General features: G+C 37.4%; 3 protein-coding genes across 5 annotated transcripts in view; all 3 read right to left on the bottom strand.

The window, feature by feature from the left end:
• Window positions 1-2,107: 2,107 nt before the first annotated feature.
• On the bottom strand, window positions 2,108-6,397 carry LOC111492261 (U3 snoRNP-associated protein-like EMB2271). Of its 2 annotated transcripts, XM_023141545.1 has the most exons (8): window positions 6,236-6,397; window positions 5,547-5,950; window positions 4,896-5,238; window positions 4,174-4,398; window positions 3,766-3,994; window positions 3,234-3,412; window positions 2,842-2,907; window positions 2,108-2,493 (listed from the first exon to the last, which is right to left on the bottom strand). In XM_023141545.1, the coding sequence occupies exons 2-8, from the start codon at window positions 5,942-5,944 to the stop codon at window positions 2,416-2,418; spliced, it is 1,518 nt and encodes a 505-aa protein (XP_022997313.1). In that variant the 5' UTR covers window positions 5,945-5,950; window positions 6,236-6,397; the 3' UTR covers window positions 2,108-2,415. The 2 variants fall into 2 exon arrangements, with proteins under 2 accessions (XP_022997313.1, XP_022997314.1); XM_023141546.1 differs by lacking the exon at window positions 6,236-6,397 and having other exon boundaries at window positions 5,547-6,005.
• A 1,428-nt stretch (window positions 6,398-7,825) lies between these two features.
• LOC111492451 (nifU-like protein 3, chloroplastic) lies at window positions 7,826-10,675 on the bottom strand. Its single transcript, XM_023141793.1, has 4 exons — window positions 10,384-10,675; window positions 10,205-10,283; window positions 8,759-9,057; window positions 7,826-8,137 (listed from the first exon to the last, which is right to left on the bottom strand). The coding sequence occupies exons 1-4, from the start codon at window positions 10,495-10,497 to the stop codon at window positions 7,946-7,948; spliced, it is 684 nt and encodes a 227-aa protein (XP_022997561.1). The 5' UTR covers window positions 10,498-10,675; the 3' UTR covers window positions 7,826-7,945.
• Window positions 10,676-11,916: 1,241 nt separating this feature from the next.
• LOC111492525 (putative glucose-6-phosphate 1-epimerase) overlaps window positions 11,917-14,052 on the bottom strand; it is a 9,786-nt gene continuing 7,650 nt past the window's right edge. Inside the window, exons 8-9 of one of the 2 annotated variants that reach the window (XM_023141893.1) lie at window positions 12,910-13,159; window positions 11,917-12,281 (exon numbers count right to left, since the gene is read on the bottom strand). In XM_023141893.1, the coding sequence (XP_022997661.1) occupies window positions 12,945-13,159 (215 nt within the window). In that variant the 3' untranslated portion in view covers window positions 11,917-12,281; window positions 12,910-12,944. The remainder of the gene's footprint in view (window positions 12,282-12,909; window positions 13,160-14,052) is intronic. The other variant, XM_023141894.1, reaches the window with a different exon arrangement.

Below are 14,052 nucleotides of genomic sequence, written 5' to 3'. Positions count from 1 at the left end.
GTAATTGATGGAATTACCAATGCGGTGGGTATTCTTAATTTTTTTGTCGCAGAAAGTATTAAATATGTAGGAGGTGGTCGAATCTCGTCTTATATCTTTTTGTATTTAGCTTATGTATTTATTTTTATATTAATAATTTATTTTGTTTTTTTCTAACAGCATTTTGTAATTTTCTTTATTTCCATCCGGAGGGTAAGAAGTTTCATAAACAGGTCTTTTTATCTTTTGATAGCGTGTCCTTTTAAAGTGGAATTCATCCTTTGTTTTTTCCTTTCCATTCACTCGGATCTCTTCCGTTTCATCGATTTTGTCCGGATCCTCCTTTTCTTCCGAAAAAAGGGAAGGAAAAGTATCTTCTTCGGTGGATCCCTCTTGTTCCTGTTTAGCCCCTCTATTTCTTTCAGTTTCTTAGTAAGAATGGGTGACGGTATTCTGCCTAAATAGTAGACACAAGTAATAAATAAGAGAATACTAAAGATTCGAGCCATAGAATTTCTGAATTCTGACACAAGATACTTATTAGACTTAATAGAATTATTTTGCTGTATCCAGACTAATATCAATGCGTGCTTACTTTATATAGATATCATGTGAGGATGTCTCCAAACATGAAATAAGTTGTATGTTTTTTAGAAACGACTCTATTATTTAGATTGTCAATTTTTTTAACCTAAACGATCTCTATTAAATAATTAACTCAATCTAACAATAACATGTTTATGTTGAATTGGTTATAATTGTTTCGGGACCTTTGCTTAATTTTTTGTTTTTATTTATAGTAAAATGTTGATAGATAAAAACATTCCTAACTCAATTTCTATATATTTTTAAAAAATTATATTTCTAAAACATAAAATATATATATTTTAAATCATTAAAGAATAAATAATTGAGAAATAAAATAAACTAAAACCTTCAAGAAGGTTTTAAAATTTGTCTAAGTCTAGCCTTACTTTGACCAGTGTCTCGTACCATCTAGTGACTGGCTCTAACATCATTTGTAACAATTCATTGACTTATTACATATTGTCATCAATCTCATGATTTTAAAACGTGCTTATTAGAAGGAATTGTTTGTTCCTCTCTTCAACCGATGTAGGATCTCACAATCCATCCCCTTGAAGGCCCAAGGTTCTCACTGGTACACCGTCTGGTGTTTATCTCTGATACCATTTGTAAGAGCCAAAACCCACCATTAGCAGATATTGTTCTTTTTTAGTTTTCCCTTCAATGGCGTTAGCCAGAGCCTAAACTCATAATTAACAGATATTATTCTCTTTGGGCTTTCATTCAATGGCTTCCCTCAAAGTTAACCCAGTACATATTATTCTATTTGGCTTTCCCCTCAAAGTTAATATCTTCGGGTTTTCCCTTCAAAGTTAGTCAAGCCCTACTATACTCCAATCAGTAATTTATACCGTCCCGATACTATTTGTACCAGCGCAAGCCCATCACTTGCAGATCAACTTTTCAATTTTGTGGAGAAAAATATAAAAAATAATTTTCTTTATATGCTTCTACAAGATTATCATGATTTATTCAAATTTCAAAGGTTTTTCATATTTGTATCAACCCTTCTATTCAAAAATTTCAAGGTCTAAAAATTATTTTTTACTTTCGTTTTTTATTACAAAAACAAAAGATGAGAGTAACCAAAAGAGCTAGAGATATTAATAAAGGTCGTAGCAAGGAGACTTTAACAAACTGTTAGAGTCAAGCCTCAACGTGGGACACTGGGTCGGGGTTTGGTAACCTAACTGGTCGCTCCTCTCCTTTACAGTCTCGCAGCTTCGCTCCTCTAGTTTCAATATCAGTCCCTTTTTCGTTGCCTAGATTACACTTTTGGAAGACCGCTGAAGGGAATTTTTCTCACTTCCCTCCCTTCAAGGAAGTAAATCTATATACTAATTTATATAGATGCAGAATTGAATTCTAGGCAGCATTCCAAAGCTTTGATCATCATCATGATACCAATATTCCAATATTCCCTGAACTGATCCAATTATTTGTCAGTTTCTTACCGTTTGTGATGTACAAAGTGATGAATGCGACTAACTTGAAAACAGTTGAATAATGAATTGCCAAAAGGAGCCTCACAACAGGAAAATGCTGGAAAAACCCAACTGAGCCCATGTAATTATGAACAGGATCTATCTTTGCAATACAATTTGGGAACCCTTTTAAAGCCCACAATGGCTTGCCAACTCACCCTTCTCAGTAAGAAATATGAATGCTCTAATTTGACAATTGCTACCATGGCCAAAATGTGGTAAGAAGTTAAGGCAAGTGAAAAAAAAATACATAAATAAATAAAATACAGAGAGCAATGGAGGGAGTAGAGGCGAACTTTTTCAATTTTACTTTAGAACTCTGAGAAGTCAAAATTTGATGGGGATAGAACTCTTCAGTTCAATCTCACGAGAGCTTAAGAGGATGAACTGCAACTCCGTTCCGAGCAGCTGGGATTCTCCCCCACCTTCCTAGTCGAGGTTCCTGTCATGAAGTTCATATAATGTCAAGCACTGAGCAACCCGTTATGCTCCTGGCATAGCGTGTAGACGAAACATACCAAGGGCGAAGACAACTGACTGACAATTATCTTGCCAAGTAAACAAAATCCAAGAAAATAGAAGACAAATATATTCAATAAGAGAAGACAATAATGGAAGCCAGCAATATAGATATGAATCAAATTCATCATAATGTCCACGGGGCAAGGCAGGGGCCGGGGAAGCCTCCCCGCCACCTATTTCATTTCCCATCTCTGCAAACTTCAAAGAAGGTTGGCACACCGGAATCTACTGTAGAACAGGATTGAAGTTAAATTTGCATAATGATTACCTGCCCAACTCCAGCTACCACAAACCTTCCAGATTTGGCAAAAGTCAAGGAGTTCACAAACCCAACCTGGAATCAAAAAAATTAAGCCATATGTAAGCAATACACTAGACTACTACACCTTCAGCACAATTGAGGTTGAGGCAACTCCAAAAATAAATAATAGCAATGATACATAAAGCGGAAGTCGAAATCAGAAACGGGGTATTTCCAAAAGCAAAAGATATGGAAAATAGAAACGGGGTTATTTCAAGCAGAAGTCAAATTCAGAAGGTGCACGAAAGCTCTTCTTGGGGTGGGGGTATACAAGATTACAAATTCAAGCAAGTTCTTGTGTAATATATAAGCCACATTCAAGTTATTGATGTAAAATAAAAGAGAAGGATATTGCATACCAGAGGGAGGTCATATAATGGTCGAACATCTTTCTTATCACTTGTGAGAGCCCATAAACGAACAGAACCATTGCCAGCACCCGATGCAGTAAGGTCACTGTTTCTACATACTGAGACTGAACTTACCCAAGAGTGTGCCGAGGAGCTAGGAGAGGTATTATGATTCACATCCCCATTTCCTGCAAAGTAAACAAAAGTTACGATTTGATAATAATTTGACTAATAATTGGCAAAAGAAAGGCTATTAGTCGCTTTTTTTTTTTTATTGAAATTAACCTTTTAACTTTTTTTTAGTTTTAATGGAGAAGTGAACTAAAAGAAAGAATGAAAGAAATTAGAAGATGTAAGATCCATCTTGCATGTAGGATTGTAAGAACACAGAAAGACCAACTGACCAAGTGAAGATTATGAACTGGTTTGTGCATTAGTGGCAACATTAAAACTAGAAATAACCACCAATCCCTCTCCAGTCCAGTGATAATTTGCAGAATAATTGAAGAAAAATATATAAAATCCTTGAAGAAAATCATACCCATACAACCATTGGGGATGGCTCCATTTTCCTTTAGCTCCAAATTTGAGCAAGACAATGAAGAAGGATGAGCATTTCGTACAATATAAACAGGCTTCTTTTTTAATGCAGTCCAGAGCTCAATACTGCCGTTGGATGATCCAGATAAGAACTCGTCATTGCTAATAAAACAGCAACATTCCAAGGATGATGCAGGCGCACGAAATACTAAACGGGACTCCTCTGGAACCTGTTTCAAGCATCCAAAGCAATAACTAGTCAAAATATTGAAAGGAAAATAGAACTACTGCAGATATAACAAAACACAAGCATGCTGCCCGAATTAACATTAGAAAAAAGAGAAAAAAAATGCCAAGTCCACTACGAGAATCATTAAAAACTGAAAGTACTAAAAAAACGGGGGTCTACCTTCCATAATTGCATACTCCGATCACGTCCAACAGTAAGTAATCTTTCTTTCCGTAGGCAATCAATAGTCAATACTTCGCTTTGGTGACCAAATAATGTATTTATATAAGCTCTGTCCTCCACATTCCATATTTTGACAGTTCGATCATATGAACCAGAAAAAAGTTCTGAGGTCCCTTGCCTGAAAGTCAAACACGAAACAGGTCCTCTATGACCAGGAAATGCCTATAAGAAGCCACAATAAAAAGACTGAGAAAAGCCTTCGACAGCTATCATCTTCATTTTCTATCCTACTTCCCCCTCCTTTTTTCCTGGTAGGTCCTCCAAAGGGAGGAAGAGGGAAGCTTCCAATCAAAGTAGTTAAGAAAAGATAGACACTGAATTTGGGATAACATTGTCCATACTTTCTTGATATTCATTATTGTAACCACATATCCTATATTTGGGTCATTTGGAGGATCTTTTTGCAGCTTCTTTGGTTTATGTGGGATTTTTACCTCTTTTCTTTATATCAATGAAAATGGTTGTTAAATTTAAAATAAAGAACTTCAAACCCCAATTGAAAAGCACAACAAAAGAAGAATAATTTCATAAAAACCTCATATATTTATGCCACAAACCCAACCCAAATTAGTTATGGTTTAGAATTGATCTCAAGAGTTTTCAACCATGCCATGTAAAGTAACAGTAAGCAATAAGTTATAGCAATAAATAGCAATTACCTGAATATGCTCTCTTGTACGAATATCCCATATATGCACATGGCGGTCTAAGCCTCCGCTTGCCAAATATCGACCATCAGAACTGACTGCTAACGACAAAGTGACTTTACTATGCCTAGTAGCTCGACCTTGGGGATCCTTAGCACCATGCAATCTCAATGCTTCATCACTGGGCCATTGGTACTTCTCCCCTTTACCACTATCTACATCCCAGCGTAAGATGGTACCATCCTTAGATGATGAAAACCCCTTCGAATCATCCTCGGATAGAGCCACAGCTGTAACGGACTGCCTGTGCTTAACCAAGAGTTGAAATTCATCGCTAGCTACTGGATTCTGAACCCTGAAAGATGTATAATCATTAACAATTTAAGGCCACCATGCACCTCTTGTAAAATATTTGAAAGTTTTTTTACACTTTTTTTCTTTGCCTCTGTTTTTTCCCTCATACAGGATCTAAGAAACAAGCATATCATAGGAACATGCTCTCCAAGCTTCTTTGAAAACATCACAGTGATTGTTAATGTCAAAAAGCATATAGATTTTTAACGTGCTATGAACTTGGAAAAAACAAGAACAATAAACAAAATGTAATCAGCAGAAAGACAAATAAGAGATTCCAACGAAAATTAAACCAACAGAAACCAATACCGTGAAGCAATTTCTCTCCGAACCCTTCCACTATCTTCGAGCTGCTCCTGCTGAAGAATCTGTGCAACAAGTGAATCTTTTTCGCCTTCGTCGCCACTCTCATCCTCGTCCTTCTCTTTATCCTCCCTCTCCTTTTCTCTCCTCGCAATTTCCCGAATTTTCTCCAAGTACTCGCTAGCTACTCTCTTCCTTTTCTCGTCAGCAGTTTCTTCCTCAAACTCCACATCCTCAGCGCTCACGAACCCATTGTCCTCGTCTGACTCGCCGCTCTCAATCTCATCATCAACAATCTTCCTTCGTTTCCTTGGTTCAGAACTAAAGAAAGGATCCTTACTAAGTGGAAAATTCTTCCCCTTCTTTGCCCCTTTCGGAGGAGCCAAAGTTTTATTCTTCGCCATCTTCACTACAAAACAGAGAAGATACAAAGAGACGCAAATTCCTCAAGCTGAATATGATTTATTATTTGCACTGACAAAGAAAACAGCCATAACAAAAGCAATAGTTAACGGCAACTCGAGAGAAAAGCGCCGCCGCCGTCCATGTTCTTGGGAAGATAGTTTTTGTTCATTATTTGCAGTGACACAGAAAGATGAATACTAAGGTTCATGAAAAGGGTTTCTGAAGCAGAAGATGAAGGATCGCCGGAGAAAAGAAAAGGAACGACAGAATGAAAACGCACCCGCCGCCGCCGCCGCCGCTCGCGGAAGTTCGTCGGTTGCTAACGAATCGCCGAGAGAAAGACTCTGAACAGTCCTTGGGACGCTGCCGTCGCTGGGAGAAGCTCGCCGTCGCTTGTCGCGGAGGCCAGTAGCAGCGCGAGCTGAAGAAGAAAACGTGAGGGGGTGCGGCTGGGTTTAACGAGACGGAGAGGGATGAAAAATAGTCTTAGGGTTTAAGGAAATTTCTATTTAATTATTAAAATAAATATTTCTAATCTTAATCGGTTAATAAACTGAAATACCCGCCGTTTTTTAGTCTCCAGATAAACATTTAATATCTATCGTTTATTTTATTATTTTTAGTAATTAAACTAAACAAAATTAATTAATGTAGAAATTTTTATTCATTTGTATTTTTATTCATTCATTCATTAATTAAATAATATACCAATATATTAAGTAAAAAAATATTAATTTATAAGGCTATATAGGTTAGGTGAGAGAAATTTTTGAATCAATTCTAAATTTAATCTCTCGTAAAATTAAAAAAAAATTAATAAATAGAATTAGTGCTTATAAACAAAAGCAAAATGATTATGGATCATGAAAGTGTATATCCATTGTTGTTCGAACATTAATCCCAAATTTAAAACTTTTTTTCGCAACGGTATAACCATCAAGAAATTTAGAAGTGCTCATGATAAAAGAATATTCATTCTCGTCCGGTAGTTAAGATATCTCGTTTTCACCCAGAAGATCTCGGTTTAATTCCAAGCAATGGAAAATTTTGTTTCATATTGATTATTCTTAATCCATTTCTTATTTTGGATATCTTTATAACTATCGAGAAGTTTAGAGGCACTTACGACAAATAAGCATTCATTGTCACCCACCAGTTAGACATCTAGCTTTCACTCAATACACCTAAGTTCAATTCTCAACTTTGGAAAACATTTTTTCATTTGGAAAGATATTTGATTTACATAACTATTGATTATCCTTAATCCATTTCTTATTTTGGATGTCTATATAACTATCCACAAGTTTGGAGGCACTTAGGACGAAGCATTCATTGTCACCCTTCGGATATCTAGATTTCACCCAACACACCCAAGTTCAATTGGAAAATGAAGATGTAAGAACAATCATGGAAAACATTATTTCATTTTGAAAGATATTTGATTAATATTGATTATCCTTTATCCGTCTCTTGTTTTGGATATCTGTATAACCATCGAGAAGTGAGAAGTTTAGAGGCACTTAAGATAGAGGAACATCCATTGCTTTCACCTAGGAGATGTGGGTTCATATTTGATTTTCATAAATATTGATTATTCTTAATCCATCTCTTCTTTAGAGATATATGTCTCACTCAAAGACCTGATTTCAATTCCCAGCAATGGTTTAATTCCCGTCAACATTTTTTTCATTTTGAAAGATATTTGATTTATATAAGTATTGATTATCCTTAATCCCTCTCTTATTTGGGATTGATGGGTTGGATATTTGTCATTCACTTAGGAGACTCGAGTTCAATTTCAGAGGCGCTCATGACAAAGGAACACCCATTGTTCCCCGACCCGGATTCGATTCCTTGTAACAAAAAAAAAAATGGACTTATTTTTTAATCTCTATTTTCATTCTTTTTCTCTGTCACTCTTATAGGTCAGAAATCAATGAAGAGAAAATAATGAAATGAAAAGAGAAAATGAGTTGAGCATGTATGAATCAAAGCTGGTTCTATTCTATAAGCTGCACAGCTGCAATGGCTGGTATTTTCTCCCTCAACTTCTGTGTGAGAGCAACTCGAACTGTCATAACTCCAGCTGCTGGTCCACTCAGCCGCACTTTAACAACGTAATCTTTTATCTCTATCAGTTCCAGAATTCCACCCCCTGTGCCAGCCAAGTATGGCCTAATCTCTGCAAGTAACTGAAAAACCTACCGAGTTTCAAACCTCTAATCTTTTTAGTCGATGATATATATACCAATGTGTGAGATCCCACATTAATTAGAGAGAAGAACGAGTATCAGCAAGAACGCTAGGCCTCAAAAGGGTGGATTTGTAAAATCTCAAGTCAGTTGGAGAGGAGAACAAAACATTCTTTATGAGGGTGTGAAAACTTCTCCTTAACAGACACATTTTAAAAATATTGAGGGAAAGTCCGAAAAGGAAAGAGGACAATATTTGCTAATGGTGGGCTTGGACCATTACAAATGGTATCAGAGCCAGATATTAAGTTGTGTGCTAGCGAGGATGTTGGGTCCCTAAAGGAGGTGGATTGTGAAATCCCACGCCGGTTGGAGAGGAGAATGAAACATTCTTTGTGTGGAAACCTTTCACGTTTTAAAATCTTGAGGGGAAGCCTAGAAGGGAAAGCTCAAAGAAAACAATATCTAGTAGCGGTATCTAAACATATATATCAGAACTCGTAACAAACCAAATTAGCATGCTTCTTGTATCAGTTAAGTTGTTGCAAAGAAATTCTATGATCATCTATGCAAGTGTTATGAAATTCGTAACATAGCAGAAAATTGAACAGAGAATCTGACCTTTTCAACATTGTCGTGGTTGAGTTCAAGTCCTGTTTCAGTGTCTATGATCTGCTCAACTTCCAAAATTTCAGGAATTTTGTCTCTGAGTCTGGTCTCGATTCCCATTTTCAGTGTCATGGTTGAGCTTGGGCAAGAGCCACATGCTCCTTGAAGCTTCAATATCACAACAAGCCCATCTATCTCATGCAAAGCAACATTCCCTCCATCAGCCATCAGGCTTGGCCTTACTTCGTCCAACACTTTCTCCACATTTTCCTCGGTCAATGGAAGAACACAACTGGGTGACACCACGTTTCCTTACCAACACCAAAACCCATCAAATCCAATCAAATTCAAGTAAAAGTTAATTAGTTTTAGTAGCTAGTTTGTTCTTAATAGTTTCTTACTTGCTATAGTTAGTGGATGACTATAGACTATAGACTATGAACTAGGATGAACATGCACAATTTTGATTTTGATACTCAACGGCACAAGTCCATCGTTAGTAGACATTGTCCTCTTTGGATTTTTCTTTTTAGGTTTTTCTTAAGGCTTTTAAAATGCATCTGCTAGGGGAGGTTTTCACACCCTTATAAAAAATGTTTCGTTCTCTTCCCCATCTGATGTGGGATCTCAGAATCCACCCCCTTCGGGGTCCAGCGTCCTCACTGGCACTCGTTCCCTTCTCCAATCGATGTGGAACCCCCCAATCCATCCCCCTTTGGAGCCTAGCGTCCTTGCTGGCACACCGCATTGTGTCCACCCTCCTTCAAGGCTCAACCTCCTCGCTGACACATCATCCAGTGTCGGACTCTGATACCATTTGTAACGTCCCAAGCCCACCGCTAGCAGATATTATCCTTTTTGGGTTTTCCCTTTCGGGTTTCTCCTCATAGCTTTTAAAATGTGCCTGCTAGGGGAGGTTTCCACACTCTTATAAAGAATGCTTCGTTCTCCAACTCAACCGATGTGGGATCTCATAATCCCCCCTTCGAGATCCAGCGTTCTCGCTAGCACTCGTTCCCTTCTCCAATTGATATGGGACTCCCCAATCCACCCCCCTTCGAAGCCTAGCATCGTTGTTGGCACACCTCCTCGCTGACACATCTCCTAGTGTCTGACTCTGATACCATTTGTAACGCCTCAATCCCAACGCGAGTAGATATTGTTCTTTTTGAGTTTTTTCTTTTGGGTTTCTCTAGCTTTTAAAATGCGTCTGCCATGGGGGAGGTTTCCACGTCCTTGTAAAATTTTTCGTTCTCCTCCCCAACTGACGTGGGATCTTACAGGATAAGCTCAATCAGAATGTTACAAACCTAATGGCTTCAGTTATAAGCATTTAGTAGAGAAAAGAAGCAGGAAATTGGAATTTGGAAGAGAAATGGCATCCAACACTGTTACATGATCTTGAATCTATCATATTCGTTATGGATCACCGTAAAAAGCAAAATCCAGAAATGGTACCTAAATGACGCCTCCGAGTACAACTTGAGTTGAATCCAAGAAAGCGCCTGCTACAAAATTGACCTCTAAAGAACGAACTCTGATTCAAATAATACCGCCCAATCAGTTGCTTAATAAAAAATTTGCACAAACAAAACAAGGGAATTGCAGAAGATCAAAAACAGAATCAAGAAACCAACCTTGAAGAATGACAAATGGGAAGCTGAAGTTCGCTCAGACGGTGACCGATACAGAGGTGCAGTGGTTGGAGTTGGTTTAAGAGCTTGAGCTCGAGTTGAGAAAGCGGCTACCATTGGAATGCGAGCTATGAAGACTCATAAACAGTGGAATGCGGTGCTGAGTTAGGGCATTGTGTTTGGGTTATGAATTTTGCAGAAGGGAAACACAGTGATTGGGTGATAAAGATGAAGATCGTCATTGGTGTGGCCAAATTTTTGTGGATGGAAATTGGGAAGGAGAAAAGGAAGAATGTGGATAAAGGGAGCCACACGTTCGATTTAAACTTCTATGTTCTTTAAACCTTTCCTTCTCTACTCACAGTCATATAACACCGTTTTCTTCCATTTTTTTTAATTTATTTTCAAATGTATTTGTTCCATCACATTTTATTTCATCCCCGCTTTGTGACTTCGTTGGACTTAAGTAAGGTTTGTCTTCGCCAATCAAATCTCACTTATGCGAAATCCAAGCTTGTTCAACCACACACGCCACTTACGCGTGCATGTTCAATCGTTTGCGACACATCTAACTTGCCTCTATACCAAGCCAAGTCATTCGGCTCGACCTTACCTCTGCTTGGGCCAAGGTCTTTTAATGTAACGTTGCATCTCTTGTCATTTCAATCTCCATTGATATGATCTATATGTCTTGACGTCATCCCGAGTCTCGGAATGTCGTCGGCCATCACAATTTGTTCGGTCATGCCATCGAGAACGGGCCCACGTGTCGCTCATCTCATCGGGACTACCAGAACATCCATCCATCTGGGTTCTATCGAGGCATTGACCTTCCCATGCCCATGCCGTGTCATTTACAGATACCGTGCCGGTATTGTGTCCTAGCCCGCGTGTTGGAGGTTGCTACATACACCCGCTTAAAACAAATATTGCACAATCGTTGAATATGATTGTGGCAAGTGGTATTTCTATGACACGATATTGTTTAATTTGTACCTAATTATTCATGACTTCGTGGAACAAAAATATAATTTTAGTGTTGTAATTATAATACGAGACATTATTCAATCTCAAATACCAAAGAAAACTACCTTCTCGACTTGGTTTTGAGCATTGTCTAGGTTTAAGTCTCAAAACCCTAAATTTGCCAAGCTCAAATCTTACCGCAATCGTTTCAAAGAACCAACCACCAAAAATATTCTCGTTGAACCAAACCAAGTTTAGAAATAATTAAAGTTTTATAATCTTAGAAGTAACAATATAGTTCATATAATCTAAGTTTAACATTAATTTTGTTTATAAAATTCGATAAAATCTTTCGAATATGTCCTATGTCATTGCATCCACCATCTAAAATTTGGATTTCTTAGCCCTAAATTTTTCGAACAATACATCAGGTATCAAATCATCATTCTACCAATCCGAGCAATATAGCACCAACTGGTTCAATCTCTGTTCCTACAATTGTTGAACTCAAACAAAATCCAACGAGCTAATTTTGTCCAATAATCATAAACTCACCCTAAAGTGGCAAAGTTCAAAAAGGAACTCCCTATAAAATGGGTCCTTTTTTCTTTATTTATCATCAGAATGTAGAGAACAAAACTAGTAAAACACAGAAGTTATCACTGAACAACCAGACCATCAAAATAAAGTGTTCATCAGATAAACACTGAATTGGTGACAAAATGGAAACTGTAAATAACCATTTGCCGCAAAATATACTAAGTTTCAGACACTCAACTCATGAAGCCATAGCCATCCACAAAGGACCACTTACTGTTCATTTTACTCTCTTCTCCAAAATCTCTTCCAATCCAAAATATGGAAAATAAACAAGAAAAAGAGAGGGCAGATTGTCTTGCCTAGATCCACTGGTTATTTAAAACAATTACCTGCAACTGAGAAGAATAAAAGCCATTAATATCGTTAAAAAGAAAACTCGCTATTCAAAATAATGAATACATAAATATCAGTATTGACACGCTTGCACAGAGAAGTCGGGATAGATCTTCAGTGCATAAAATGAGTATCAACCGATTATGATTAGGTCATTGTGGATGAAAAGTATTGACACGAGGACCAAGTATGATGAAGGATTAATATTTGATTGCAACGAAATCTTTTATAATTTTATTTCGAGTTACCAACTTCTCTTTTTTTCTTCATTTTGGATCGGAAAATAGAAGAGTTGCGTGAATAAAAAATACAAGGGAGGTTCATGGCCAAGGGTAAAGATGCCCAAGTAACAATTATTTTGGAATGTACTCAATGCATTCGAAACAGTGTTAATAAGGAATCCGTGAGGATTTCCAGATATATTACTCAAAAGAATCAACACATTACGCCTGGTCGCCTAGTCGATTGGAATTGAGAAAATTCTGTCCTAAGTTGTTATTCAATCTTTTGCACTAGATGTTCAAAGATGGAAATACCCATTTTTCTATTTTTTCTGATTCTGAAAATATTAGCAGCCATGATAAAGCCAAGAAAAGTAAAATATCTATTGCGAACAAGAAATTCATGTACCTGATACATGTGAAGTGAACAGAATGATTAACTTTTTAGATGCCGTGGAGGACTTTCTGAGGATCAAGTTGGCCACTACAGTAACTTGAAGGAACAGCAGAAAGCTCCAGTCTTCCTCTCCATTCCTCGCCAGGTTTCAGAGCGATTGGCTTTTCGATAGCTGCAGCCTCCACACACAGCATGTACTTGTACTCTTCATCTCCGAAATCAGATATTGCCTTTGCTTTCTTATCCCAAGGATTCCAGACCACTGAGCCAATAAAATAAAATTGTATTGAGATTCAAATAAGGAACATTTGGGGGACGCGAAAGTAGAATAAAAGCCATTAATTCACATTGATCATGTGGGTCTTATCCTTGGTTATTATACTCATATTAATTAGTAAGTTTAATAATATTGAGCCCCTAAGAAACCATTAGGCTAAGGAGACTTGGTCCCTCGAAGGCAGTGGAGCCTTCTCTGTTGGATCCTTAGTGCCAACATTTTTGAGTAGCAACCCATCCTCAACCAACATTTCACGAACCTTATTAGGAAAGCCAAATTCCCCAAAATGTAGAAGGTCAGAATTTTTCCTACAAAGTTCTTTAGAAGGTACCTAGTGCTATGCTATGCCCCTGCTGATGTTTATGAGAAAAAATGATATGGAGGATCAAGATCACTTTCTCTTCACTTGCCTGTTTGCTGCAGCTTGCTGGGGTCACTTGCTCAAAATTCTCAACATCAAATGGTGCTTTCCTAAGAATAGTTCAGCATCAGCAACTCTTTTCCATTACCTTCTTTAATGGTAGTGCTAGACTTATTTGGTCCTATGCTGTGGGCCTCTTCTACGGAGGCTTTAGTATGGAAGGGACAAACGGGTGCTTCATCTGATGACGATGAATCTTATCAGGACTTTTCCAGATCTAGTCAAACTCTTTGCACTCAGTGCTCTGCTTCTCAAGTGTTTTCTAATTTTGATTTGTGGCACATTTATACCAGTTGAGAATCCTTCTTGTAATTCCTGTCCCATTCACTTGTTGTAGAATTTCTTTCAGGTGGTTTTTTATGGAAAAGGTTTTGGTGAAAACTAGAGATGCAGAGCTTCAATTGTCCAGATATCTTTTTTTCTTTTTTTTTTTTTTTTTTTTTTTTAAAAAAAAAAA

Source organism: Cucurbita maxima, unplaced genomic scaffold, assembly GCF_002738345.1.
Source record: "Cucurbita maxima cultivar Rimu unplaced genomic scaffold, Cmax_1.0 Cma_Scf00017, whole genome shotgun sequence".
In the NCBI taxonomy this organism is placed as follows: domain Eukaryota; kingdom Viridiplantae; phylum Streptophyta; class Magnoliopsida; order Cucurbitales; family Cucurbitaceae; genus Cucurbita; species Cucurbita maxima.
The sequence above is the reverse complement of the archived record's forward strand: the minus strand, read 5'-3'. Positions and strand labels throughout refer to the sequence as shown.

Excerpts from the sequence above, each read along its gene's own strand:
- LOC111492261 (XM_023141545.1), bottom strand. The coding sequence starts at position 5,944 with ATGGCGAAGAATAAAACTTTGGCTCCTCCGAAAGGGGCAAAGAAGGGG. Across the intron at positions 5,239-5,546 it reads CGGAGAGAAATTGCTTCACG|GGTTCAGAATCCAGTAGCTA; the intron begins GTATTGGTTTCT and ends TACATCTTTCAG. Across the intron at positions 2,908-3,233 it reads CATTATATGACCTCCCTCTG|GTTGGGTTTGTGAACTCCTT; the intron begins GTATGCAATATC and ends TTTTGATTCCAG.
- LOC111492451 (XM_023141793.1), bottom strand. The coding sequence starts at position 10,497 with ATGGTAGCCGCTTTCTCAACTCGAGCTCAAGCTCTTAAACCAACTCCA. Across the intron at positions 10,284-10,383 it reads CCCATTTGTCATTCTTCAAG|AGTTCGTTCTTTAGAGGTCA; the intron begins GTTGGTTTCTTG and ends TATTTGAATCAG. Across the intron at positions 9,058-10,204 it reads TACTCGGAGGCGTCATTTAG|GAAACGTGGTGTCACCCAGT; the intron begins GTACCATTTCTG and ends GGTGTTGGTAAG.